Source organism: Mesocricetus auratus, unplaced genomic scaffold (genome assembly GCF_017639785.1).
Source record: "Mesocricetus auratus isolate SY011 unplaced genomic scaffold, BCM_Maur_2.0 Super-Scaffold_100008, whole genome shotgun sequence".
Lineage (NCBI taxonomy): Eukaryota > Metazoa > Chordata > Mammalia > Rodentia > Cricetidae > Mesocricetus > Mesocricetus auratus.
Window position 1 is genome coordinate 30,910,422 of NW_024429192.1, and position 26,683 is coordinate 30,937,104.

General features: G+C 38.7%; 1 protein-coding gene across 1 annotated transcript in view; it reads right to left on the reverse strand.

The window, feature by feature from the left end:
* Pros1 (protein S) overlaps positions 1-26,290 on the reverse strand; it is a 63,919-nt gene extending 37,629 nt beyond the window's left edge. The window contains exons 1-3 of the mRNA XM_040750607.1: positions 26,107-26,290; positions 7,604-7,761; positions 5,947-5,971 (exon numbers count right to left, since the gene is read on the reverse strand). Coding sequence (XP_040606541.1) covers positions 5,947-5,971; positions 7,604-7,761; positions 26,107-26,182 — 259 coding nt within the window. The 5' untranslated portion in view covers positions 26,183-26,290. The remainder of the gene's footprint in view (positions 1-5,946; positions 5,972-7,603; positions 7,762-26,106) is intronic.
* Positions 26,291-26,683: the final 393 nt, after the last annotated feature.

Consider the following 26,683-nt stretch of genomic DNA (forward strand, 5'->3'; position numbering starts at 1 on the left):
TTTACTTATTTTTTATAATTTATTTAACTTTTTACACATATTACTCTCAGTTCCCTTTCCCTCCCCTCCTCCCCTGCCCCCCCCCCCAGTGATGTGTATGTATCTGTGTGAGGGAAGGTACAGGTGTCTGTGTGGGGTCAGAGGTATCAGATTTCCCCCAGAACCTGAACTGAACTCAAGTCTTCCACAAGAACAATATATGTTCTTATTTACTCAGCCACCTCTCTCTGTTCTCCCATGTAGTGCACTTTGTCTTTGAACTCCTGAGCCTGCTGTCTCAGCTCTGTGAATGTTAAGGGATTCCAGGGGATTTCACACCTGTCCTCAACCTAAGCTTTCCATTCTTGATAAGATACCAAGAGAACCCATTCTTCTGCTGCACTGGTTTGTAGATCCAAAACATTTGCTTCACTAACAACCTTAAGAGACAAGAACTCTCTGGGTTTTCTTCCCATTCTTTGTCAGATCTTCCTGGCACTTTTCTCCCTGACTCATTTTCATCAGAAGCTTCACAGCTAGCTTTCTGTTGCAGTGCATTTATCTCTCTGAAAAGTTAAAAGTCTAAAAGTCAGCTCATAGTAAACAATAGAGTCATGGAAAATAAGTTTAGGAAAGCTTTCTATGGCTAAGAAGCGGAATCTAAAACAAAACAAAACAAAAGACCAGGGATTAGCAGGGAAATCTACTGCCACATAAATCTGTGTTTTCTTTCGTAGCAAAGAAACCTTCAAACCTGCAGACCAGGGACTGATTGAATCAGCATGTATAATTAAGTCAACAAAGGTCAGTGTTTCTGATTGCTGCAAGCAACTTCAAGATCTTGAAGCATTACATAGCAACTAATACAAGAATATTTGCATATTTCCTTAATATCACAAAAGGTTGACTACATTTCTTTTGCTCCTGACTACAAGTTCATGAAAGAAAGGCTTAAATGGCTATCAAACTAAAAAATAACACATGATGTAATAGAGTTAAAATGCTAAAGGATTTTCATGCTATTAAGAGCTGTTTAGTTCTCCAAACATATCCCCTAATTGCCATAAAAGAAATGACATATATTACTTCTCTGCTCAAATACTCAACAATTAGCTACCTTTTGCAGACTAACAAGACATCCCTAGTTTAAATAATAGCTATTTGGGACTAGGTTTTTGAGTACAATATCTGGAAAGCAATTGATTCATCTAACCAACGGTCTCTGTAGCATGTGGAGTTAGCCAGAGTGTCTGATTACAGTAAAAAGACATTCCAAGACGGGTTTTCACTCAAACATGACAGCTCATGATGTCTGGCACCCCACCGGCATATAGAATATCATATGTCAGGGTTTCTTCATGTGACTGACTTTCACTATGATGTCTTAAGGTGAACCTTATTCCGTGGCAGCTAGCATCCAAGGAGAATGTAGGCACTGTAAGGTCCTTTAAGAGGTGTTGTATTACTGCCGCATGCACTATGATTAAAGCAATTCCAGAATCCACCCAAGGATGTGTGGGTAGGGAAGATAGAATCTACCTCTGATAAGGGAGTGGAAAAATGACACATCAAGGAGCATGAAGAGCAGGAGATACTTCTTTGGAAAATGCAATCTGTCAAAGATAGATTGAAAGGCTCATTTGAAGTCACTCCATGATTTAGTTTCCTGTGACTCTTGTGAACTGAAAACCTTCTCAAAGTATGTATTTTGCTTCTATCAGTCCTCATGTTTTTATTTCTTGTTATTTGTAACTTACTCTATTGTACTTCCTGTTTTCTGCATTTGGACACTTAGACCTTTTTCAAGCCTTATGTCTTGTCTTCTCACCTTAGCTCTTAGTTACTACAGCCTTTGTCTCTCACCAGAGGACACCAGACCTCAGTCTACTGCTTGTTGTTTTAAATTTCTATTATCATTAGTGTCTCAACCCCTAGTATTTCTCTAGAGTTGATGTGGAAAAAAATGAAGAAGCTTAGATTAATTCATCAGCTTGAAAGAACCTGTAGACTAAAGTGTGCTTCCCATTTATCTATCTATCTATCTATCTATCTATCTATTTATTTTTCATGTATCTATTTACTTATTGTGTATGTGTATATATGTTTAGGAATTTAACTTAAGGTCTTAGGTGTATTGGGGAAGCACTCTACCAATGAGATACATCTTCAACCCTAAAAAAATACATTTTGGGTCAACATTTACCATTCTCCAGACAACTTTTTTTCCATGAACAAAGTGGTATTTCCAGGCAATATTTTCCAATGTCTATATGGATGGTAAACTTATTTATCCTATTTCCTCAGGAAAAAGATAACTTAGGTTACAATGATTCTTGGGGTATAACTCAGTGGCAGAGCATTACCTAGCACATGAAAGAACTGGGTTCAATCTCCAGAAGTTATAAATTTGATTTTATAAGTTTACATATAAACACATTTGCACATAAAACTAAACTTTAATAAATTCTTCGAAAACACTATGTGCTTTCATTTCTTGAAGCAGATTACATCAATTATTTCCATCTATGCAATAAAAGTCAGTGAAACCAGGGAAGGTATATTCCAAACTGAATGTTGTAAGGGCAGCAAATGACACAGTTAGCTGTATAAGTGCTTTATATGGCCCTAGAATTTTAAGTCTAGATGCTGTCCAAAAAGTATTGGCATCTGTGGTCTAACTTGCAGAATGACCTTCTCTCTTTTTAGAAAGAACCCAGCATAAGCTATGGATGATTAAACTACTACTGTCTTTATTGTGAACAGAATTATACAATGCATTTTCTCTAAGTCTACTGCCCCTATGCATATCCAATGACTAAATATGTAACTTAATGGATTTTGTTTTTCTCTTTCAACACTGCAATTCACCACTTACACATACAACACCAAATATAAAATTTCAATCAAAAGCATTTGTGGTCCACCTGATAGTTTCAATAATTATACCTTTCATAGAAGAAAGATGAACAATAAATCTGTTACCTATCTCCTTTACAGTCCAAGAGGTCTGAAGTTAGAAAATATAGTGATAGTCTACATATGAAAAATAGAAACTGAGCCGGGCGGTGGTGGCACACGCCTTTAATCTCAGCACTCGGGAGGCAGAGACAGGCAGATCTCTCTGAGTTTGAGGCCGGGCTGGACCAACAGCCTCCAAAACAATACAGAGAAACCCTGTCTCATAAAACCAAAAAAAAAAAAAAAAGAAACTGGCTGGGCGATGGTGGTACATGCTTTAATCGCAGCACTTGGGAGGCAGAGGCAGACAAATCTATGTGAGTTTGAGGCCAGTCTTGTCTACAGAGTGAGTGTCAGGACAGGCTCCAAAGCTACACAGAGAAACCCTGTCTCAAAACAAAGGAAGGAAGGAAGGGAGAGAGAGAGACCCTTTCAAACAATTAAAAAAAAAGGTCAACAACAACAACCACAAAAAAGCAAAAACTAGAACCTAGAATTCAAGTTAATTTGCCAGCTAAACGTTACTATGAAGCTGGAGCTCATATCTCAGATTCTGAGTTTGTTTTGTATGTTAGTCTCTGTCATGCACCAAGGCAGTCAGGGAAAGAGAATAGAAAGTTGGATGGATCCAGGAAAGAAAAACAAATTAGAAGAGACACAAGAAGAAAAGTTGGTGTTTAAGGAACCTCTCCCAAACACATATTTCTATATTAAAACATTCAAATATACTGTGATCAAAGAATGTATCTTTTAGACTGTTACTCCTGTAAAAAACACCATATCATTACCTAGCCCTAAGAAACAAGGTTTAATATAACTTTACAATTTTAGTAGCTAAGCAGTATTTCTCATTATACAATATTTTAATTCACATCTAAATATGAGAGACTGGAACAGTCCTGATGACCTATCCTTTCTGAATAACTTCAGTAATGTAAATCTTTGCTTTTGTTTTAGAAAGTGGTGACTCATTATGTATGCAGAAATAGAGAGATCCTTTCATGGATGAATGCTTTTCTTCATTCCCTACCGTTGAATATGTAAAAGCAAAGGGATTTACAAAACCTTGTTGCAATTCATATCTGCAGACACAAATAACACCACCCCCAGTTACTGTTCATGTTGCACCCTTGAAAGAAAATGTTCAACACTGGTGTTAATATCTAGAGAAGGAAAGAAAAGACTTGGCCTTACCACCCTGAATGCATCCCATCTGATCTCATCATGGAAGTTAAGAGGGGTCCAGCCTGGTTAAAACATGGAGGGAAGAAAGGAAGAGAAAGAAGCAGACAGAAATTGCACATCAGGAAAGAAAGATGAAGAAAACAAAAGAGAAATACATTTAATACGTATGCTGAAAACACATCTATGGAGATGAAAAATGGCCTCATAGAGGTTGAGCAGCTAAGATCTTCATGTGTTCTGGGGGAAATACCATAGAACTGGTTGATGTCTTACAGTTGGTAACAGGATATACTACAGTCAAGTTACCCAACCTCAGCAGCTTATGTACACTAAGAACTGTGGAAGAGCAATCAAGGACCTGTTTCTAAAACAAGATCTTATACCTAGCGGTGCTTGACTTTTAACCTGGCTCTTGTTCTAAAAGATACATACATATTCATAGCATCATTTCACTATAAGATTCTGAAAGGTACAAAGTATAAATACTCTTCTTCTCAAAATGTCCCTGTAATTGATCCAAGAGTACACACACACACACACACACACACACACACACACACACACACACACACACATATATGTATATTTGAAAAACAATATAAACTCTCTGAGTATACTCAAATTCAGGAGAAATGAGTTTAATAGCTTAACCATTTATAACACTACATTAATAATTATCAGAGTTCATTCCGATATTTGTCCAAAGATCTGCTTTTTATTTCTAGTTGACTAGAGGTAAGAATGGAGTGAAAACAAACATAAATAAGGGTATTTTGCAAGAAAAGAAGGAAAAAGAGCCTCTGTTGCAAACATGGATAATCACATGAAAAGCAGATGCACAAATTAGCCCCCAGTGTGACTGTTTGGAAACAGAAATGACCCCCCAAAATAATATGAAACATTTCTACATTTTCTTTAAGAAAACAAGCTTTGTTACTTCGATGCAGTATTTAATTAAAGTCATTTGTTTTATTCACGGGTTCTATTGCTGTGAAGGGATACCATGACCACAGAAACTCTTATAAAGGACAATATTTAATTGTGGTGGCTTGCTAATAGTTTCAAAGGTTCAGCTAATTGTCATCATGGCAGGACATGAATGCATTCAGACAGCCATGGTGCTGGAGAGGTACCTGAAAGTTCTACATCTTGACTCACAGGCAACAGGAAGTGATCTGTCTCACTGGACATAGCTTGAGCATGCAAGTTATCAAAGCCTACCTCCACAGTGACACACTTCCTCCAACAAGACCACACCTACTCCCACAAGGTCACACCTTTTAATAGAGCTATTCCCTCTGCTGGCATTTTCTTTCAAACCACCACATCATCTAACCTATATGAGTGTGCATACACCACATTATTGGCAGCTTGGAACCCGAAACAGTATGATGTGTGATGAAAAGAGGTTACAAAGAGAGAAGCTGTGAGTGACTTCTATGAACAACCATGTGACAATTGTGTATAGTATACTGTTTGATGAGCTTAGATATCTTTTTGTTTCATAAAAGATAGTCTATGAGTAGTCTATGAGTACATATTTGTGCATAATGTCTGACAGCATGAATATAATTGGCATCCACCTAAAGTTGCTTTAGAAGAAAGACACGGAAAACTAAAAGTTCATGTGCAGCATAATAAAGAACCACTGTAAATTAGTGTACATGACTTTAGATACAAGAGCATCATAGTTCCATAATTCTTGAGTCTTCTCAAGCATGATAAAGTAATATTGGGTGTGTATTTGGGCAGAAAGTGAGGTTTAAACATTTGTGAGTTTCCTTCAATTTCCAAGATTTTATGTTATAGATACTTAGAACTTACCCAAATACTTTGGATAAAAATAATCCTAGAAAGAAAACAAAAAAATAGATATTAGCAAACTCAAATTTCACAATAGAGTTAAAGATTAATTTTCCAATTTGTTTTGATATGAATATGGGAATGGCCTACATGTTGTATGTTTTCACATTTCTAATTTTTTTATATGAAAATACTTGAAGAATAGATAACCAATACTTGAGTGGTATACATATACATACATATATACACATGTGTGTATGCATATATATATGTATATGCTTAAAACACTACTGAACAATTAAATAACATTTTAAAGCTTCTAATTTGATCTGATTGTACTTAAAGTGATAACTATAGCAACGTATTCCCTCTTTTATAATCCTTTAATTTTTTCGTGGCAACCTGGTCTATATATAGTTCGAAGCCAGCCTGGTCTATAGAGCGGGTTCCAGGACAGGCTCCAAAGCTATATAGAGAAGCCCTGTCTCAAAAACAAACAAACAAAAGAGGATTGTAGGCAGACCTGTAGGGAATTTTCTTAATGAGTGATCGATGGGGGGGCCCAGACCATTGTAGGTGATAGTACTTTTTTGTCCCAATTCTAGATAGTTTAAAAATTAACTGTTGCATACTTGGCAAAAATTTCTTCTTTGAACATATCAGAACACACAGAGATAAAAGGAGCCACAAGCATAGCCACAGACCCCAAGTAGCTACAGTTGGGGACCAGTTTTCTAACTATAGACAAAGAGTTCTTGCTCATTATCGCTCAGCTAATGTCATGGTGCTGGGAGCTGTGGCTAGGGCAGGGAAGAACCTTGTGTGTGTCATCCCCCTCTTTTACTCCAGATTATATAATTCAGCCCAGGTATAACATCTGAGGAAACCCTAAATGGTGTTCCATGGAGATGCTCAAGTTCATGCTCACAGTGCTTCTTGAAGATATTAATGCTACTCCTGATAGTCGCAAGCGTGATATAAATCACCCTCTCCTGAAATATAGAATGGACAATGAGTCCCATGTGACTGTCTTTAGGGTATGTTTGGCAAGTGGGAAACTTGGAAATTTTTATACACTAATGATTGCTGCTGAATATCGGTGGCCTTACAGAACGGCATATAGTCAGCATACATGACGCTGTAATAACTAATCTGAGTTGGGTGGCTCCATCTCTATCTAGAGCCTCTTAAAGATTAATGGTGAGATTATGGAAGGTGGTGCACACCAGTCTATATCACAGTACTGGAGGGTGAAGCAGGGCAGGTGGATAGTCAGTTCCTTGTAGTTGGGGCTACAGAGTAAGAGATTGTCTTAAACACAATCAATCAACCAAAACAAAACAAAAGCATAGTGACAATGCCAGCACATATGGTCACTTACACTTCAGTTGCATAGTCTCTTGAACCCTCAAGGCTACCAAATTTTGGTTAGGATAATAAAATAGTTACAAATGATGAAATCAATACTAGTTGTGGATAGTGAGACTTAAGGGAAATAGAGTTTGGCTGGAGCGCCAGTCATTGGCAGCCTGCCTGAAATATCAGTGGCAACACATGAAAAAAATGATCTCCAAAATCGTTAGCTTGCAAACGGAAGCAAGGAAGCTCAAGCTGGCAATGTTCCGACTGTGACTATGCATATCTAAGTGTGGACTTGATCATTTCCGTGAATTCTTACCGTTTCGGGGTTGTTTTCAAAGACTTCCCTGGCTTCCTCTTTATTGCAGAGTTCTTCGATGCATTCCCTTTCAAGATTGCCCTTTTTAGCTTCCTCGAGCATGCTGTTTGCACGGCGCTTCCTTACCAGGACTTGTGAGGCATGTTCTTTTGACAAAACTGTAGGAAACATAAGCTTATATAAGTCAAAAAAATCTTCATTTTTTCCCTAAGATATATCATCTTATTAAACAATTAAGAGTGAGATAATTTTCTTTGTGATATTAAAGCTGTAGCTCAGAAAATATGTAGCTATGTTAAGTCCTTTGGTTAACAATGCCCCCAGCAGGCTCAGTGAATGTCTGTGCAGCTAGCTACAGCTTTTTTATATGAGCTATACAAATTATCCAGTTCAGGCTTGAGGTCAAACACACTAGATGATAGTGGTTTTTTTTTTTCCTACACCATGCTCAAATGAGGTGCCAAAAACCACTGACACCACCTTTAAAGCAGGAGTAGCAAATTTTCTCATTTTAATGGAAAACTTTTTGAATGTCTATGGAAATAAAGAAATAGAGATGTGAAGTCCAACCAGCCATGTGAGAACTAAGTCAACCGAAGCTTCATATGCATGGTAAAATAAAAATCTGGGGGGGGGGAGGAAATTTTCTAAGCATACGTAGAAGGCAAAGAGAAAAGAAAAATAACTTTGATTACATAAAAGTTTTAAACAGGTGAACAACAACAGAAACTTATGTAGCCATCTTCAGTACTAAGTTTGGAGGAAACTACTCTCAGTGTATAGAATAGAAAACTGCAATCAGAGTTTTTAAGTCATTTTTGATAATTATAAAAGGCAATAATAAAAGAGTACATTTGCAAGGTTGTATACAAAAATCACTGAATACAAACAATCTAAAGAAACTACTACAAGCATTGTTATAAGAGCAAAAATTAGAAATAATACTGACATATGAGGAGGAATAGCTTGAAAAATAATAAGTTGCAATACCTGTACTGAGGATTTCATGGAAGTTAAGAAGGTAGATACTCAGGTAAATATCTCCAACATAAAAATTGAAATGTTTTAGAATTCCAACCCTCAGTATAAACTTTTATACATACATACACGTACACAAACAGCAGCTCAAATAGAAAACATATTATGTGAACCAAAATATAGAAAATACTTTGAAAATATTCTTAAACTGCCAGTAGCAACTACATTTGAAAAAAATACTGAAAAACATGAACTTTTATATGTTAAATGAAATGTAGTTTTTAATAAAATTTTTATGATTTTTGAAAAAAAATTTAAAAGCAAAAATAAAATCTGTAACTTTTTTAGATTTTGTGCATAAATAATTCATTTTACTACAAAGAGAAGCAATTCTATAAACAGGTTTGTTTCATGCCCATCTTGTTACCTGTAATAAAGAACAGATCATCAAAAGCTTGACAAAAGGGGGTAAAAGGGCAGATCAATAAGCAGTCTAGCTGGACAACTGAAACTCAGAAGCCAGACAAGTTAAAGGAATAGCAGGATACACCACCACCTTAATAGACTAGCATACTCCATAACCGCATTCAAATATCTGTCCTTCACCCATCATCAAAGAAACTCCTCCTTCTCGTTGCAACACACAGAGACCATAACGGAAAGCCACAAATAATCAAAATGCAGATATGTGGAGCCCAGTCCCAATGGATACACACACAAAACAACTTCAACAGCTAAGACCCAGACAACAATGTGAAACAGAATGTGGAAAGATTGTAAGAGTCAGAGGATCAGGGAGTTTATTGTGAGACTGTGTCTCCTAGCAATGCCAGGAGCTATATCCATAAAACCTCATCAGCATGACTACCTAAAAATGAGCTGAACAAGGTCAACCATAGACAGGGGAAAGACCAAGAAACCTCAAACTTAAACAAAAAACTACAGTCAATGAAGGAATGCTAAGCATAACACAAATACTCGGCCCCCTCAAAGAGCAAATGTTTATCCACTGCCAAATGATCAGCACTGAAGACATACATACAAGTTACATTATACAAATTGAACTGGTTATACTTAGAAATATATAGGGATATACATGTAGCAATATTTCATTTAAAAGGGGCCATAACATTGAAAGAGAGGAGTACATGGGAGGGTCTGGAGGGAGGAAACAAAGGTAAATGATATTATACATAAAATAAGTGCATAAATAATTCTGCTTTAGGTCTCTTCTTTTCCGGAAGAGAAATGTAAATGCAACTGCTAAGTAAATAGTCTGGGTTGTATTTATAACTCTTATCTCTTTCCATTTCATTGCCACTCATTAAAAGATAAAGATTCAAACAAGACTTTGTGTGCATAAAGGATAACGATGAACGTGCTACCTGCCAAGTGGATTACTGACTGATAAATGGCAGCACTGTCAATACCCATGTCCTACATGAGCAGCTGTTTCACTACTTGGAGGTGTTTAAGCATGCTATTTGTAATAAATATAGCAAAATAATATGGTATTCCTGAACTTCAAATAAATATATAATTCTGTCTGAGGAAAATAGTAATATTTTCTCAGAACAATGAAAATGTTGACTTGATAATGGCAATAACAACAAAAAAAATCAAGGCTAACTACATTTAAAAGACATACCATACACTTCCCAGCAATTCTTCCACTAACTTGTGGACCAAGCAACAAGACGGTTCAGTGGGTAAGAATATTTTATACGTATGTCTGATTTGATTTGACCTGACTTTGACCATAAGAATCTACAGAAAGGTAGAAGGAGAGAAGCAACTCCACAACGTTGTAATCTGTTCTTAACATGTGTCTGTGGCATGCACACACACACACACACACACACACACACACACACACACACCATAGCACTCATATACACACAATTTTTCTAAAAGAATACTGATCTTGGACTCAGCGAATATCACAGAAGATGGGGCAGAAAGAATATAAGAATGTAACCTTGGGGAGAAGGGCTGCAAATGTTGTCTTAGGAGCATGACATAACCAAGTCACTCATGGATGTACCACAAAAAGAGTTGTCAATAGAGGATCTTGTTCTATGTGACAATCCAAGGGAACAATTGACACTTGAGCTGTGCTAACTTGCAAAATACATCACAGCTGGCTTGTTGACTGTAGAGGGGCTTGGGAGTTTCCACAGCACCTCTTGTATGTGATTCCACATTGCACTTGGTCTTGGAAAAAAGCTAGAGTATATAGGTCTCAAAAACTGAGAAAAGGGGTGGGGCTAAAGGAAAGCTGGTAAACACTTCCTGGTGCAGTCTTTTTGGGGGCTCAGTGAGGCTGATAAACTCATTCATTCTCCTGATAAACGCTAGTGGAATCACGACTCAGTTTGTCCTTAGGACTTCAGGATAGACACAGTTTAAGTATGCCAGGAATAAGGAATTTTTGCACAGATCTACACAGGACTGAGCCCTTAAATATTTAGAGATAGATGCAGGTGGGGCTCATTGGACAATTACGACCAGGGAAAAGACGTCATTGTTTTTCCCTGAAGTTACTGGTGATGCTTCAGTACATAGCTCCTCATCCATGTTCGCCTGGGCAGTCCTAGTTAAACCCAGTGAGTGATGGAGAGAAGCAAGAAAGTCATGAAAGTGGAATGGAAACTTGCTGGGAGAAAGGGGAGAGGGTGTTTGTGGAATTGAGAGGCAGTAAAGAGAGACTGAGGGATGAGCATAACCAAACTGGTGTGTGTGTGTGTGTGTGTGTGTGTGTGTGTGTGCTTGTATATATGTGTACATATATACAATGAAATTGTGGAAGAATAAACTAATTTAGAAATGCCAAGTTCACCAATGAAGAGTTTGATATTAATATTTAAAGAAGAGCATGGCTGAAGTGGTTTCCCAGCAACCTCCAAGTCTTTCCATCCAAAACCCATTCAACAGTCAGGAGTAGATGACAGGTGGAGGAGCATCCAACTTCTAGAAGGGCTCATGCAAAGCTCTTCCAGTTTGTGCTTTGTCTTTAGCAAAGATGGCTGTCCATTCTTTATTCCAAAAGCTTGTTTCTCGTTTAGGTTTGCCTTCTGTCCCTTTCTCTGAGTATTTTTTATTGGGCATACTAAGAATGAAAAACTGCTCAAGGAAGAATGTGTGTGAGAGGAGAATCTTGGCAGTGTTCATTCTGTGTGTTTTGATACAGTGTTGCATGCAAGATGGAAATGCCTTTTCACTAGACAAACAGAACAGCCGCTTGACACTTTGACATGGTACTTCGCATGGCTTAAATAGTTGAAATAGTATGTTTTCCTTAAAGCTTATGAGAAACAAAATCGCATTAGCACACAACAATCTTGAGTCAATAATGATGACTGAATATGAAAAAATTCATTAACAATAATTAGATTTTTTAATGATTTATTTATTTATTGATATGTATACAGTGTTCTGTCTGCATGTATCCCTGCAGATCAGAAGAGGGCACCGGATCTCATTATGGTGGATAGTTGTGAGCCATCATGTGGTTGCTGGGAATTGAACTCAGGACCTCTGGAAGAGCAGCTAGTGCTCTTAACCTCTGAGCCATCTCTCCAGCCCAACAATAATTAGATTTAAACTATAAATATTTCTATTTTTCATAAATATTTCATGAGAGTTCTGTTTGGCAGTGTAGTAAATATTTTGAAAATGTGACTTTTGCAAGAATTAAGAAAAATCCAAAGATAAACATTCTTAAGAATCCTTTTCATCCCTTTAAGTTAATACCAAATTTCAGGAAAGCTTGCCCAGCTTTCGCAAAGCAACACTGCTTATATGCATCTTATACTTTAACCTAGCTGAAGACAGTATTTGCTTTGAATGAGGGGTGTCATACTCGCTTTCTCTAAATTTCACACTTGTTTAATATTTTGTATTATGCTGCTGAGAAAGCATTTCTTCTCATATAACTGTGCCAATGGTAAGACAATGGTTAAAAAACAATTCTGGAAATGTAAACCACATGTTAGGATTTCAAAAAATGGAACCATAATGATAAACATTTTTAGAGGATTAAAGATCACAATATAGGTTTGGTTAGGATTTGAATCTGGGGTGTGAGGAAAAATTACAAAGAAGAAATAGTTATATGTTTTTGTTTTTTGTTTTTCTAGTTTGAAATAGAGGAACCACTGGTGTCATTTAAAAATATAACCATTGACCTTCACTCTGGAACAATTCACTCACTTACTGAGCAGAGAAACAGTCTGGACTGTTTGTTTACAACAGAAGTGAAGTGGGCTTCTCCTGGCTCCAGGATTTAATTATTACTTTAATTTACAGCCTCTATTCTGAAGGGAAACGGAATAAATCACTGTGGTTGTCTTCTCAAAATTGGAGCTTTTGATTCAACCAGGGAGAGACGAAACAGTAAAGGTAGCTATTCACTCCCAAGTGGCAAACTTGTCACCCAGAAGAAAAAAAGAGAGAGAGAGAGGAAAAACAAAACAACACAATTACATTGTCCATTTCTTTAGTCGAGAGACAAATGAAGAAACTTTATTTGAAGAGATTTGAAGTTCTGAATTTGGTAAGGTCTGGCAAAGTTTCTCTAGGCCTGGCTGTTCTCCTAGCTGCTATGCTATAACTCCACGAAGTCACGACAGGAGTCCTGTGGATGACTGCAGTAAGTCAGCTTCCCAGCCACTCTAATCTCCTGCCCACTGGGAACAGCAAAACAGGACCTGATTTTGACATCATGTACATCATGTACCAAGGAGTGAACACAAGGAAAATGTTTTGTCTTTGTTCTCTTTGACCTAGTTTATTAAGATGGCATCGGTACTATTAGTTCACTGGCCTGTGTCTGTGCTTCTGTCTGGACAAATAGGCTGACTGTTTGGGGACATGAGAGTCAACACTGAAGAGCTGGCCTCATTCTGTAATGTTCCCCTCCTTGCAGCCTCCCACAGATCACTAAAATCAACAAGTATGAAGTGAGCTTAGAGGCTCCCAGACTGAAAATCAATTAATGCTGATGAAAATATTCTAAAAGTTCCAGACAGCCAATAGTTCTTAAAATAAAATCCTAAATGATATTTCTCCTAAATCCCTCCCCTCAAGGCTTAGGGATCTATGAAGAATTGGAGGTGAAAAGCTTGTAAGAGTGAGATAATGAATGACTCCAAAGAAACCATGTTTTCCAGATACAACTGGACTGATGTACATATGACCTCACAGATACTGCGGCAGCATGCACAGCATGCACTGACTCAAGCCAGACAGGGTCCCAGCACTGAGAGAGGGGGAAGCAGACAAGGGGCCTCATCCCTAAGAAATTATCTGCAATTGACACCAGCTGACAAAGGAAAATCAGTTTTCTAGAATGGAGTATCACTAGGTATATCCAACACACATGTACACTCATATATACAAGCACACACATGCACACCACACGCACACACATGCACATACATATATACAAACACACACATACACACCACACACACACACATGCAGAGATACCATAAAATGTTATTAGAAGGCATAAATATGTCATATTATAATATACAATATAATAACTCTTGGAAAGTCAAATACTTTAAAAGATATAGCATCCAAATTAATCCGTAATCTTGATGTAATTTCACTTAAACCTGTAACTGCTGTAGACTCTCATAAATTGTTCATTAAGTCCACTTTACAGACTTTCATGTAGTCCAGGCCAACTTCAAACTCGCTATGTGCTTAAAGATGGTCTTAGGCCCCTGATTCTCCCCACTTCTCCTCTTAAATCCTGGGATCAGAGATTAGTGGTATGCATTCCCTGGCTTATACACCAGCATCTTTAAATTGCAATGGGAAAATAGGTAGTAATTAAGCAGGAGCCTCTAGAATTGCTGACCATTATCTTTCAACTCCCAGTCAGGACCAGGGCTAAAATTGATTTTCACTAATATCTAAGTTGGGCAGACATGTTTGTATACAAAGTGCTCCCACACTGTAGAAGTTGAGATCTTGAGACCTGCTTTTGAACCTGAAAGCTGGACATACAAGTTCACTCCTGTCATTCAATCATCTGCCAACTGATGCAATCTTTTTATACAGTTGTGGGTTTTCTACTGTTTTACCACAGGATTTGGCAGGATTTTCCTGTGTTTATATTGTATTGAAGTGGAGGAGTCCTTTATAGCCCAAATGCAAATAAAAAGGGGAAACCATATAAACATAGATTTGGCTTATAAATACTAAAAGGTCTACTCACCAAAACACAGAAACGGATTCAGAAAAGCACAACTAAGCAAACCCCAAGGGTGTGGGAAAGGTCTCGCAGGAAGAGGGGAGGTTGACAAGGTGGGAAGCTGATGCTGGAGCAGGGGTGACAGCAATCGGAACGCTTTGTGGACATGTATGAAATTGTCAAAGAATACATTTAATAAATGTTAAAAGAAAGCCAAGATGCAAACTAGGAAGAGCAATAAAAAAGATTAAAAGTTAAAGCACACACATAAAACTTACAAATCTATGAGAAAAAGACCCCACTAGGTAAAGAAAACTGAAACATCAATAGGCATTTCAAAATAGATAACACGGGACCAAAACAATTGCAAAAAGAAGTTGAATGCAAATGTTATCAGAATTCCCGAAGCCTCCCCAGGAAGTAGATAAAGAGAAAAGTTACGTTACCAAGCATAGCGGAATTGTGATCCAAAACCTCTAATAGTTTCAAGTTTTTCTTAAGAATTTTGGGCAAGTCTAAAAGTCAAGCTAAGATTCTATTCCTTCACTTCCCCCCAAAGTCATCTCCTCCCTTTCTTCAATTACTGCATTTACAATGATTTTTTTAAGTTAATGGTCAATATTGGCAAACATGAAAGCAATACCAACTTTTTGAAGATTTCCAAGGAGCTATCTCACAACATGTATCTGAAATCTTCCAACTATTAGTATGTCTAAGCAGACATACTTTTTAGACATTCAGCTTGCAATTCTAGGAAATTAAGCCAATGAAATGAACATGGTCATATCCAAAGAACTATTATGAATATGTGTCTCTCAGTATCATTGAGATAGCTGAATGGTTAGAAGCATACTAAATATTCTCACACTATTCTGGTTAAATGATTACTATGAACACCAGCTAAGATCATTTGTGCATTTTAAAGGGTGGTATGCAGTGTAGTTCATTGTATCTAAGACAAGTATCATTTAAATATTGGGGTTTGTTTTACTATTTGTATGCGTGTGTGTCTGTGTGTGTGGGGGGGTGTATGTGAAAGACCAGAGATGTCAGATCCTTTGGAGCTGGAGTTAAAGGAAGTTGTCAACTGTTTGACATGGGTTCTGGGAACCAAACTAGTTCTCTGTATGACCAGTACCTGCTGTAACTGCTCAGCATCTCTCCAGCCCCATAAAATAAGTATCATTTTTGACAGCAAGCCACAAATATTAATTTCTAAGAATGGACATTGAGAAACATATAATGCAGAATAAATGTTATGTTGTCTGGTTTGATATTTTCTCAATTAGATAGCACTTAGATTACTCTGGAGCAGTGAGAAGGCTCAGCCTATAAAGGTGCTGCCTACCAAGTCTGAAGGCCTGGGTTCTTACTCTAAGATACACATGGTGACTAGTGAAAACAAACTGACTCCACAAAGCTGTCCATTAACCTCCACGTGTGTGCTACAGGACACACACTCACACACATATACATGTGCACCCTCACAAAAATAAGTAAAATATAATTTAAAACATTGAATTTCCAAAAAAAAAGTTGAAGTGAGCAAGTTGACCAGGGCTAATTAAGACCCTGTGTTATTAATGGCGTGCTGGCATTTTCCAAGACAGTCAAACGAGAATTTTAAATGCTCTCAACAGAACCAGTCAGCAATAAGAACAAGTGACATGCTATATCCATGATTTAGTCACTTCATGAGTACACACACATAGAAATGCCACATTGTATTCCCTAAGTAAATATGGTTACCAATTGAAAAAATGAAACCTCTGCAAATTCTACCATCTAAGGGAAAGAAAAGACCTTCAAAACACAGCAGCCCAATTACTAAGCATGTGCAGACAGCAACAAAAAATTGGATGATGGAAGTACTTATAGACACATGGAAGGAAACATTTTTTGGCCAGGAGAGAATTTTATTTTCATTTTGTTTTGTTTGATTATGTTATTTGTTGTGACCATGCTTTGCGAAGTAGGGCAAGCTAGTCAAGAGGTCTCAACAATCTTCCTGCCTCAAGTACCCAGATTGTATGAACTATAATGCTCAACTAAAGAAGTCATTTAAAAAATAACATTGTAGCTGGGCAGTGGTGACGCACGCCTTTAATCCCAGCACTTGGGAGGCAGAGGCAGGCGGATCTCTGTGAGTTCGAGGCCGGGCTGGACCGACAGCCTCCAAAACAATACAGAGAAACCCTGTCTTGTAAAACCAAAAAAATAAATAAGTAAATAACAGTCTAGGAAATGCCAGAAGTTATTTTTTAAAGTATGAATGATAACAACTATTAATAATCAGGCCATCATAAACCAAACCAATTACTATTACCAATGGAGGAGCAACAAAAGAAGAGAAAAGGTTTTCATTACAAGAATAACTTCAAAAGCAGCTATTTTGTTTGTTCGTTCTGCTGTATGAATATCAACTCAGGGCAAATTCTAAGTCCCCATCTGGTAGTTCTATACATAGTTAATTATTCTGTCTACTACAAATTGTATGCAGATAGCTAAACAGCTTCACACTTTATATGGAAAGTTGGTAAAGGTTAAAGAGGCAATGGGTGTTCATACTTCCCGTAGGTGAAGGAACATTAATTTTAACCTTCAAGGAAAAATGGATCTGACAGAGACAGCTGACAAAGTTCATGGGACATGCCCTGAACTCCCTTGGCTTGGAACTATTTGAACAGTAAGTGAAAGTGATCCTTGTTACTTCCCCACGGAGGCAAAGTACCTCCTCCACTGCTCTCCTTATTCCAAGTATGTTGGAGGTCACATGTGCTGGATGCAACAAGATAGGAGCGAGTTATACAAAACACCAGACTTCATGTGATTACCCATGTACTTTTCCTTTCATCAGAACCCTGGGCTTTTGGAACTAATGAAAGAACACAAGTGCATACTGCTGATATCTGTTATAGGCATTAGTTTAAAGTTTTATAGCATTCTCTTAGAATAAGATTGGCTATGGAATCAAAGCACATTGATTCTAAAGTCTCCAAATAATCTTCCAATTCCAATTTCTCAGTGATGTAGAGTTTATTTCTCTCTTTTTAAAAAAGATTAATTAATTAATTAGTTTGTTTATTATGATACAGTATTCTATCTGCATGTTTGCCTGCATGCCAGAAGAAGTCATCATAGATGGTTGTGAATCACCCTGTGGGTGCTAGGAATTGAATTCAGGACCTCTGAAAGAGCAATCAGTGCTTTCAACCTCTGAGCCATCTCTCCAGTTCTAGAGTTTCTTAACCCTGAAAAGTCCATTTTTTAAAAAAAGCAGACACAGAGCCATTGGCACATTTTAGTAGGTAAGGGCACCTGTCATGCAAGTCTGACTACCTGAGTATTATCCCCAGAACCCATGTAAGGATGAGAAGATAAAACCAACTACACATAGTTGCTCTCTCTCTCTCTCTCTCTCTCTCTCTCTCTCTCTCTCTCTCTCTCTCTCTCTCTCTCTCTCTCTCCCTCTCTCTTTTCTGTCTCTCTCTCACACATGCACACTAATAATAATAATACATAAAAATAACACTGAAAACCAAAGACAGTCACACATATAAAGATGATTATACAAGGACACTGCCATGTGGATTTTTGCACATCAAGACTCACACTCACAGAAACAAAAGCACTGGTAAGTGCGCAAACTCAGGTTTTTCTGTTGTGGAGGATTAATGACTTAGACTCAGAGACATTTATTCTGCATTTGGGTTTATCTATCATCATCAGTAATTTGTGTCCTATACCCATACAATATTACCTCTAATTAAGGAATATTGCTAATACCAATGGGAAATTTTTCAAGGTTTTAGGAATTAGATAAATAGGGTTATTGAGTGATCCAATATTGAGAGTCTAGTTACTGTATAAGGTTACTACCTAGGGATGGGGCTTTATGCCTACCTCAGTTCTTTCTGCTAGAAAAGCAAGAGTAATTCTCAAGGGTTTGACACCTGGTAGGCTGACCACACTCCAGTGATGATCATACATATAAAAGTGTATGTATAGCACAAAATAGATTCCTTTTTTTAAAACTTTTTTTGCAGGTTTTTCAAGATAGTGTTTCTCTGTGTAACAGTATTGGCTGTCCTGGAACTCAATCTGTAGACCCGGCTGACCTCAAACTCACAGAATTCTGCCTGCCTAAATCTCCAGAATGCCGGAATTAAAGGCGTGCATCACCAACAACCGGCGCTCTCTCTCTCTCTCTCTCTCTCTCTCTCTCTCTCTCTCTCTCTCTCTCTCTCAAGAAACACAGTTAGGTGGGTAGGGAGTGTCATCTTGTAGAAGTTTGGAGAGGAGTGTAAATATGATCAAAATACATTGTATGAAATTCTCAAAGAACTAATAGTATGATTTTTTGGTTTTTATTTTTATTTATTTATTTATTTTTGCTTTTTTGAGACAGAGTCTTTCTGTTAGTACTGACTGTCCTGGAACTTGCTATGTAGACCAGGCTGGCCTCAAATTCACAATGATCTGCCTGCCTCTGCTTCCTGAGTTCTGGATTAATGCCACCACACCTGCCCTAACAATTTTTCAAAACATAGTTTAAATTCTCAAGGAACTTAGAAATAATTTAATTATGTTGGTTTTTTTAAGCGATATACTTTTTGCATCACCAACCATTACTAGATACTGTTTCCTCAAGCAGCAGATGGGAGCGGATGCAGACATTCACAGCCAGATATTTATGTGCAGAGGGAGTCTAAATTGGAGGTCTCTATCAGGTTCCTCCTCTTGGGGCTCAGGAAACCCCTTGGCAAAGCTGGAGGAAAGACTGTAGGGCATGAGAAGAACATGGGTCACTGAATGAACTAAGCAGGGCTCATCCTGGCTCCTCTGTATATGTTAAGACTGTTAGTTTGGAGCCGGGCGTTGATGGCACATGCCTTTAATCACAGCACTCGGGAGGCGGAGGCAGGTAGATTTCTGTGAGTTCGAGGCCAGCAAAGACTGTTCGTTTGGTATTTCTATGTGACTCCTAACAGTGGGAACAGGTGTTTCTTTTGCCTGCTCTTGGAACTCATTTCCTCTTATTGGGTTGCTCTGTTCAGCCTCGATATGAGAGCTTTTGCCTTGTTTTGTTGTATTTTCTCTTAGGGGAATGCTCTTTTCTGAAGGGAGTGGACCTGGAGGAAGAGGGGAGGCAGCGGGAACTAGGAAGAGTAGAGGAAAGGGAAACTGTGTCTGTGATGAGAGGTATTGAATGAGAGAATCTATTTTCAACTTAAAAAAGAGAGAAAAGAAAAACAACAGCAACAAATACTCCTTCTATGACAAAGGTTGTATAGTGGAAATTTCACTAACAAGCAGGAACATCCCAGAGACTCCAGGTGAACACATAACATGATTTTACTGTACATAAATTACTGGAAATAGCTGGCACAGCCTTTAGGAATTAAAGAGCTTGCTCAGACACGTCTATGCAGCCTCAAATCTGCTGTTTTATTTTCTTATTCTTATTGGAATGGATAATGAAGTGATTATTAGAAGATTCTCAAGTGTCTCCTGCTTATTCTATTGCCCAGGTCTTTTGGTTGTGAAACATCATTATTTGCTCAACTTTGTAACATCACAAAGTTAAAATTCCTACTTCTCATTGTAATAGACTTGGAATAAAATGGTAATTCAGTGACAAAAAAAGGTGATGTACTCTGAATCAACAATCATTGCTGGATATTGATGCTTTGCCATAGCTACAAGATTCAGGCCAAGAACTAAGGAGAAAAGAAGCAGCTGTGATGTGTTGATGTTTAGTGACTACTGAAGTCCTACCTCTCGGCTCCTGTGACTATTGACTGATTTGGAAATAGTGTTGTGGCAGATGATCAAATTAAAATGAGGACATGGAGACTATAATCCATCACCTGTAGTGTGATTTCTAAAAAGAAATTTGGATGAAGAGACACAAATGTGCAGAGCAAAGACGTGAACACATAAGAAAGCAAGGGACATCCCAGGCCACCTGTTCCTAAGTGCAAGCGTGGAACATTTTCTTTTGTACCTTGCAGAAGCAAGAAACATGCTAATGGATTGATTTTAGACATAGACTCCAGATTCTTAAAAGCATAAATATCTTCTGTTTAAGCCATATAATCTTTGTTTTGTTACAACAAGCCTGGGAAACTCATTCAGGGATTTGCTCTTACATTTTTCCTTTGTTTTTCTACAACTAGGCTTTAGTCACCCAGAAGTTTGGAGACTTAGAAAAAATGCCTTCACAAGAGAACTTACTAACCTTTTGACCTTACTAAAAGCTAGGAATAATGCGTAGTCATTCGAGTATTGTGCTGATGTCATGACAGTGAACAAGGGTAAACAGTGTTTTTGTAACATATGAGTCAGGATTGGGAGGAACAGAACTCCTTTGGAGTGAATGGCCACAGGTAGGAAGGCATAGGCTCAGTAAGTGTAGAATTGCTCTTACAGAAAAGTAACATTGGAAGAATTTCCTGAGGGCCAGAATGATAGAAAGTGAGTCATGATGGCATCATTACCAAGCTATACTTTCTAAGCAAGAAAGACTCAGGCAAGCCTTATACTCACTACCTGTATTAAACTGTGTGCCTTTCTTCAGAAAAGAGATCATACATGCATGTTACAGAGTAAATAACTACTAGGTAGACGTTTCTTCCATCTGATCTCTATCTCAGTAGCCATTACCTGAGGGAATCATCCTGTTGGTGCTCTGTGTGACTCTACACAAACTGTTAATCAGGAGACTTCAGAGTCAAGCTAAACCAAGAACTGATTGTGTTGTCCTAGGATTCTGAGTCATGAGAGATACATAGGACAAGAAGGTAGGTAATCTTTGTCACCTGAAGCAGCCCCTAAACTAGTGTCACATGAGTCTCACTATACACATCACGTAAATACTTAATGTCTTTGCTTTCCCTATACATGACTGATCACACACCCATCCATAGCCTTCTGAACAATCAATATAACTTTTCTGATTTCTTCCTTGTTATGGTCTGGCCCTTAAGTATAGCAGAAAAACTCGTGTGAAAGTTTTTGTCCCCCAAACAGCAATGTTCAGGGTAAATGGTGTCTTGGGTAAGTCACTGGTAAGAGAATGTTCTGGATTTGTCAATGGATTAACCAATAGATGGGTGCATAGCTTAATGGATTGAGGGAGGAGAATAAAGCAAACTCTCCTTTTGCTTCCTAGCCTCAATGAGATGAGGTGAACTGTGCTTCAGTACAATAGCATCCTTCCATGACTGTACGTACAGAAAAAAGGCCAAATGACCATAGACAAAAAAGTCTGAAACCATGAGCCCAAGTAAATCTTTCCTTGTCCTGGTTGATTTTCTTGGGTACTTTTTCACAATAATAGTAAGATGACGAGAAACTTGACATTGGGACTGGGGCTGCTGCTGTGATTATAGGTAATAGAGTTTAGAACAGTTTGAAGTAGTTTGGGGAAGCAGGCTAGAAAAGGTATATCATATTGTAAGTGGATCTTAATGGGTGATTCTGGAAGAACCTCAAAAGATTAAAATGTTGTTCTAATGTAAAGACTATAGTGGAGAGGTTTCAAATCAAAGTGAAGAGAAGACTGCTTTGGGAACAGAACTAAAGGTCATTTATGCTACATTCTGGCAAAGAACTTGTCTACATTTTCCCCATATTTTGCAACTGTATGTGAGGGGAGACTTAAAAGTGTCGCACCAGTTAACCTTCTCCGCATCCAGGATGTGGCTTCAGGATTGCTGTTTGACCTCAACTAGACTTACAGTAAGACTCAGGAAGAAAAAAACAGAGCGGAAAGACTTGAGAAATCTGCTGAGTGACCAACAAAGAAAAGCCTTTAGAGTTAGTCTGATTGTTGCTCCTGGGGATACTCAAGAGATTAGCATCATTAAAAATAACCCAAGCACTTTGTAACTGGACAGTTGGAAAGACAAAGCCATGAGGTGATTTCATGAATCTGAAATCATGGGCTCAAAGGTGGGTAAATTGGGAGGTGCATCCCTGGGGGTTCTGTGGGGGTTCACATGCCTCAGATGGCAGATATGTAACTGTGGCATTCAGTGTTTGCCCTTCAGTTTCTCAGTCTTCTTCAGATCGATTCTGCCTTCCTGTTTTACAGTTCTTTGCATTTGGCATAGGAGTGTTTCCCACGTACACTTGCATGATGGATGTATACAACTTGTTCTTGAATTATAAAGTTCATATCTAAGAGTGAATCTCTGAAAACCCCTTGGAACTTTGGTTTTTGCTCACTGAGGAATTGGTAAGACACAGAGACTCAGAAAGCCAGACTAGAACATCCTGATGCCTTCTGCATCCTGAGATTGGCATGTGTCTTTGAGGCAAAGGGACGTCGTTATAATACAGATGTTAAATGTCCTACAAAAAAACTCATTCTTTGAGCATTGAGCACTTTCTCCCTAAAGAAGCAGTAATCTGAAGTGGACCTTTGGGAAGTCATTAGACCATGAAAGCATTCGCTAAAGGTTCTGAATTCACAGCTTCATGGGTTTAGGGAGAGGGGCTGCCTCATAAAAATGGGCTTTCTTTTTGTTTCCTTGATGCCACCTCTATTGTCATATTGCTCTGCCTCAATGTATGTCTCCCTAAGTGCTCATGAAGAATAAACTCTTCCTTTCCTTTTAGTTGGTCAGAGCGACTAAACCTGGCTCGACATTCCTGCCATCCTTTAATGTGTAAGATTCATAAAGAATACACACACACACACACACACGTATGTATGTATGTTTGTTTGTATGTATGTATCTATGTATACCAGTATATTTACAATCTGAAGTACACCATTCTGTTCCTGGGCCTCAAAGATTATGTCCATCTCACAATGCATTTCATATTTAATGTATATAAATAGATTGCTCATATTATTATTTAAAGCTTACCTATTTAAATAGTTCACTCAAGATATAAAGAAGAAGCTGGGCAGTGGTAACTCACGCCTTTAATCCCAGCACTTGGGAGGCAGAGGCAGGTGGATCTCTGTGAGTTCCAGGCCAGCCTGGTCTACTGAACAAGTTCCAGGACAGCCTCCAAAGCTACAGAGAAACCCTGTCTGGAAAAACAAACAAACAAAAGACATGAAACTCAGTGAGCAGAAAATGTCCTTGTGAAGTATGTCCCTGTATTTGCTGGCATAGAGTTCATGGTAGAAAAATATGCTATCACCACTTTTATATCAAAAACTAACTCTTGCAGCATGAACCCCAAATATAAACCAACCCTTGAGAAAATCATTCCATTAGTGTAGCAGTATGGTTTTATGAAGTATAGAAAATTTAAGGTTGACAAAAACATGGCAAAGGGGAGAGTTAGCTAAGGACAGAGCAGAGCACAAAACCATGTAGAAGAGAGGGGTCAATAGTGTGCTGAGGAGAGACTGTGTCCACCCAAAAGGGAAGTCTGGATAAGGCCAAATTAGCCTACTCAAAATAGATATCCTCCTCTTCCCATTTCCCTTTTTACCACAAGCTCTCGCAAGTGATGAGCAAAATATGGACACAGCGAAAATTTTAATTACAAGCCTTTTTTATGTGTGTATTTCTTATTTTTATATTTTTGTGGTTTTTATACATACAAATGCATTTGGAAAGTCAGTTGATAAATGAATACTGGCTTTCTTGTTAAAATGAAGGACCTGAAAGTCAGGCGTGGTGGCACTTGCTTGAAAGGTCAAGGTTATTGTAGGCTGAGGGCAAGGTAGAACTACAGAGCAGGGCTTGGGTTTTAGTATGTTTCTTTTGTGTTAAGCACCCTCTCAAAAATTACTGTTTTCTCAAAGGTTTCCTGAATCTAGGAATATTTCTAGAACCATACAATCAATTGTACAGAAGGTAATTAAAGTTCTAGTTATAGCTCAAATTTCAAGTCTTCGGGAGTTTGGGAATCTAGCTCCCTGGCCTAGCACACACAAAGCCCTGTATCTAATGCTCAGTGCCACCATGAAACCCCATGACAAACAAGGCACCAAAACAAAATCTTATGGAGGAGACACAGCGCATAGTGTCTGTTTCTTCATCAATAAACCAGAGATGATTTGACACAGTAACAAGAAAGTTTATGGATGTTATAGGGTCAAGTATTCTTTCTGTGATGTTCTTGTAGAATGAACTTGGGTATTCTCTGTGTGGCCAGCCACTGCTGTCCTTTGCTCTTTTCCCAAACACCAGCTGTCTGAATTTTGTTTTTCTCCGAGACAAGTTTCTCTGTGTAGCCCCAGTTGTCCTGGAACTCACTCTGTAGACCAGGCTGGCCTAGAACACAGAGATCTGCTTGCCTCTGACTTTGCTAGGGTTATAGGCGTGTACCACTGCCGCCCTGCTGCTATCTGAAAATGTTTGATTGTTCCAATGAACAAGATAGATCATGTGCAGGCATACAGTCACATGTTGCTTCATTGTAGGGCCTTGATTGTTGGGGTTTTATAACTGTAACTTGTTTATCTCCCGTATAATGTGAACAAGTTACATTCTGGTCTTTAACTAAGTTATAAATTTAAAAATATCTGGCTCGATTCCTTACTAATTAATAAAAGTTTGCAATTCCAAAAAACTCTCACTTAATTACCATCTTTGAAAAGTTTCTCTGGTGCCCTTTAGTGGCCTAAATGGTATTTGTTATACAGTTATTGATCCCATGCCAGTGTTTGAGACTACAAAAGAGCAAAAGAAAGCGGTGTTAATTATGAACATATTTAAGGTTTTGAAAACAATTTAATTGACAATTAAAATGTACTAAAACCTCGTTGTTCATTATATATTTCTAAGAGAAAACTCGATATACTGCCCGGAATCTGGGAATGGGAAGAGGAAAGATCAAAAAACGCAAAAAATATGGTGCAAAGAATTCTTGCTGCCACCTCGAAGTGGCAGCAGTCAAAACCCTCAGAAAATGATCCTTGGCACAAGATAACATCCAACAGCTATTTCTGATATCAACGTTAGAGAATGTAAAACCCCAGCAATCATTTGTTTGTCAATAGGAGACCAGTCAATTAAGTTCAAAGTCCAGAAATTGCAAAAGGAGAGGTGCAGGCTGGGACACTGTTGTAAAAGGGAGGAGGGCAACAGGGTTGACTTAACTTTCTTAGCAATGCTTAGGACTACGCTCATCCAGTTCCTTTGACACTTAGTGTCCTGTGGACAATGGTTCTCCATGCAAGGCAAGCTTTGATCCTGTCCCACCTTTACACTGTCCACTAGACCCAGGTTGCCGCCACTCTCTGAACTGTGGTGGACTTACTTAGGAGGCAGCAAGCAGCCTAGTGGAAAATCTACAAGCCGGGGCACGTAGGGAATGGAGAAGCCAGGAGGTATGGATTACTTACAGTTTGTCTCCGAGGTTGGCAACACCAGGGCAAGGCATGCTAGCAGCAGCCTACTGCGCGCGCTCAGGACCCTCATTGCTGAGCGGGCGGCCGCGGATCAAGGCAAGCAGGGACCGAGCCGGCGCTCCGCCCAGGGGAGCTGCGAGCCTGGGCTCAGCTCTCCCAGCTCTGTTGTGGCCCTGCCCGAGCGCGGGCGGAGCAGCCTGGGGCAGAGGGGACCGCCCGCTCCCAGCCCCCAGCCCGGGAGGGGAAGCGATGACTGGGACATTTCCTGGAAGCTTTTCTCAGATAGGGAGGGGGTGTGGAGGAGGAGGGCTCAAAGAGTGAGGTCGGAGGCCTCGGAAAGTTTATCAGAGGTCCTTTGTCACTGTCCCCAACCCTGCAATAACTTCTTTTCTTTAGAAATCGAAGTCTCTCTCTCTCTCTCTCTCTCTCTCTCTCTCTCTCTCTCTCTCTCTCTCTCTCTCTCTCTCTCTCTCTCTCTCTCTCTCTCTCTCTCTCTCTCTCTCTCTCTCTCTCTCTCTCTCTCTCTCTCCCCCATCCTTCTTTTTCCTCTCTCCTTCCCTTTCTTTCTCTT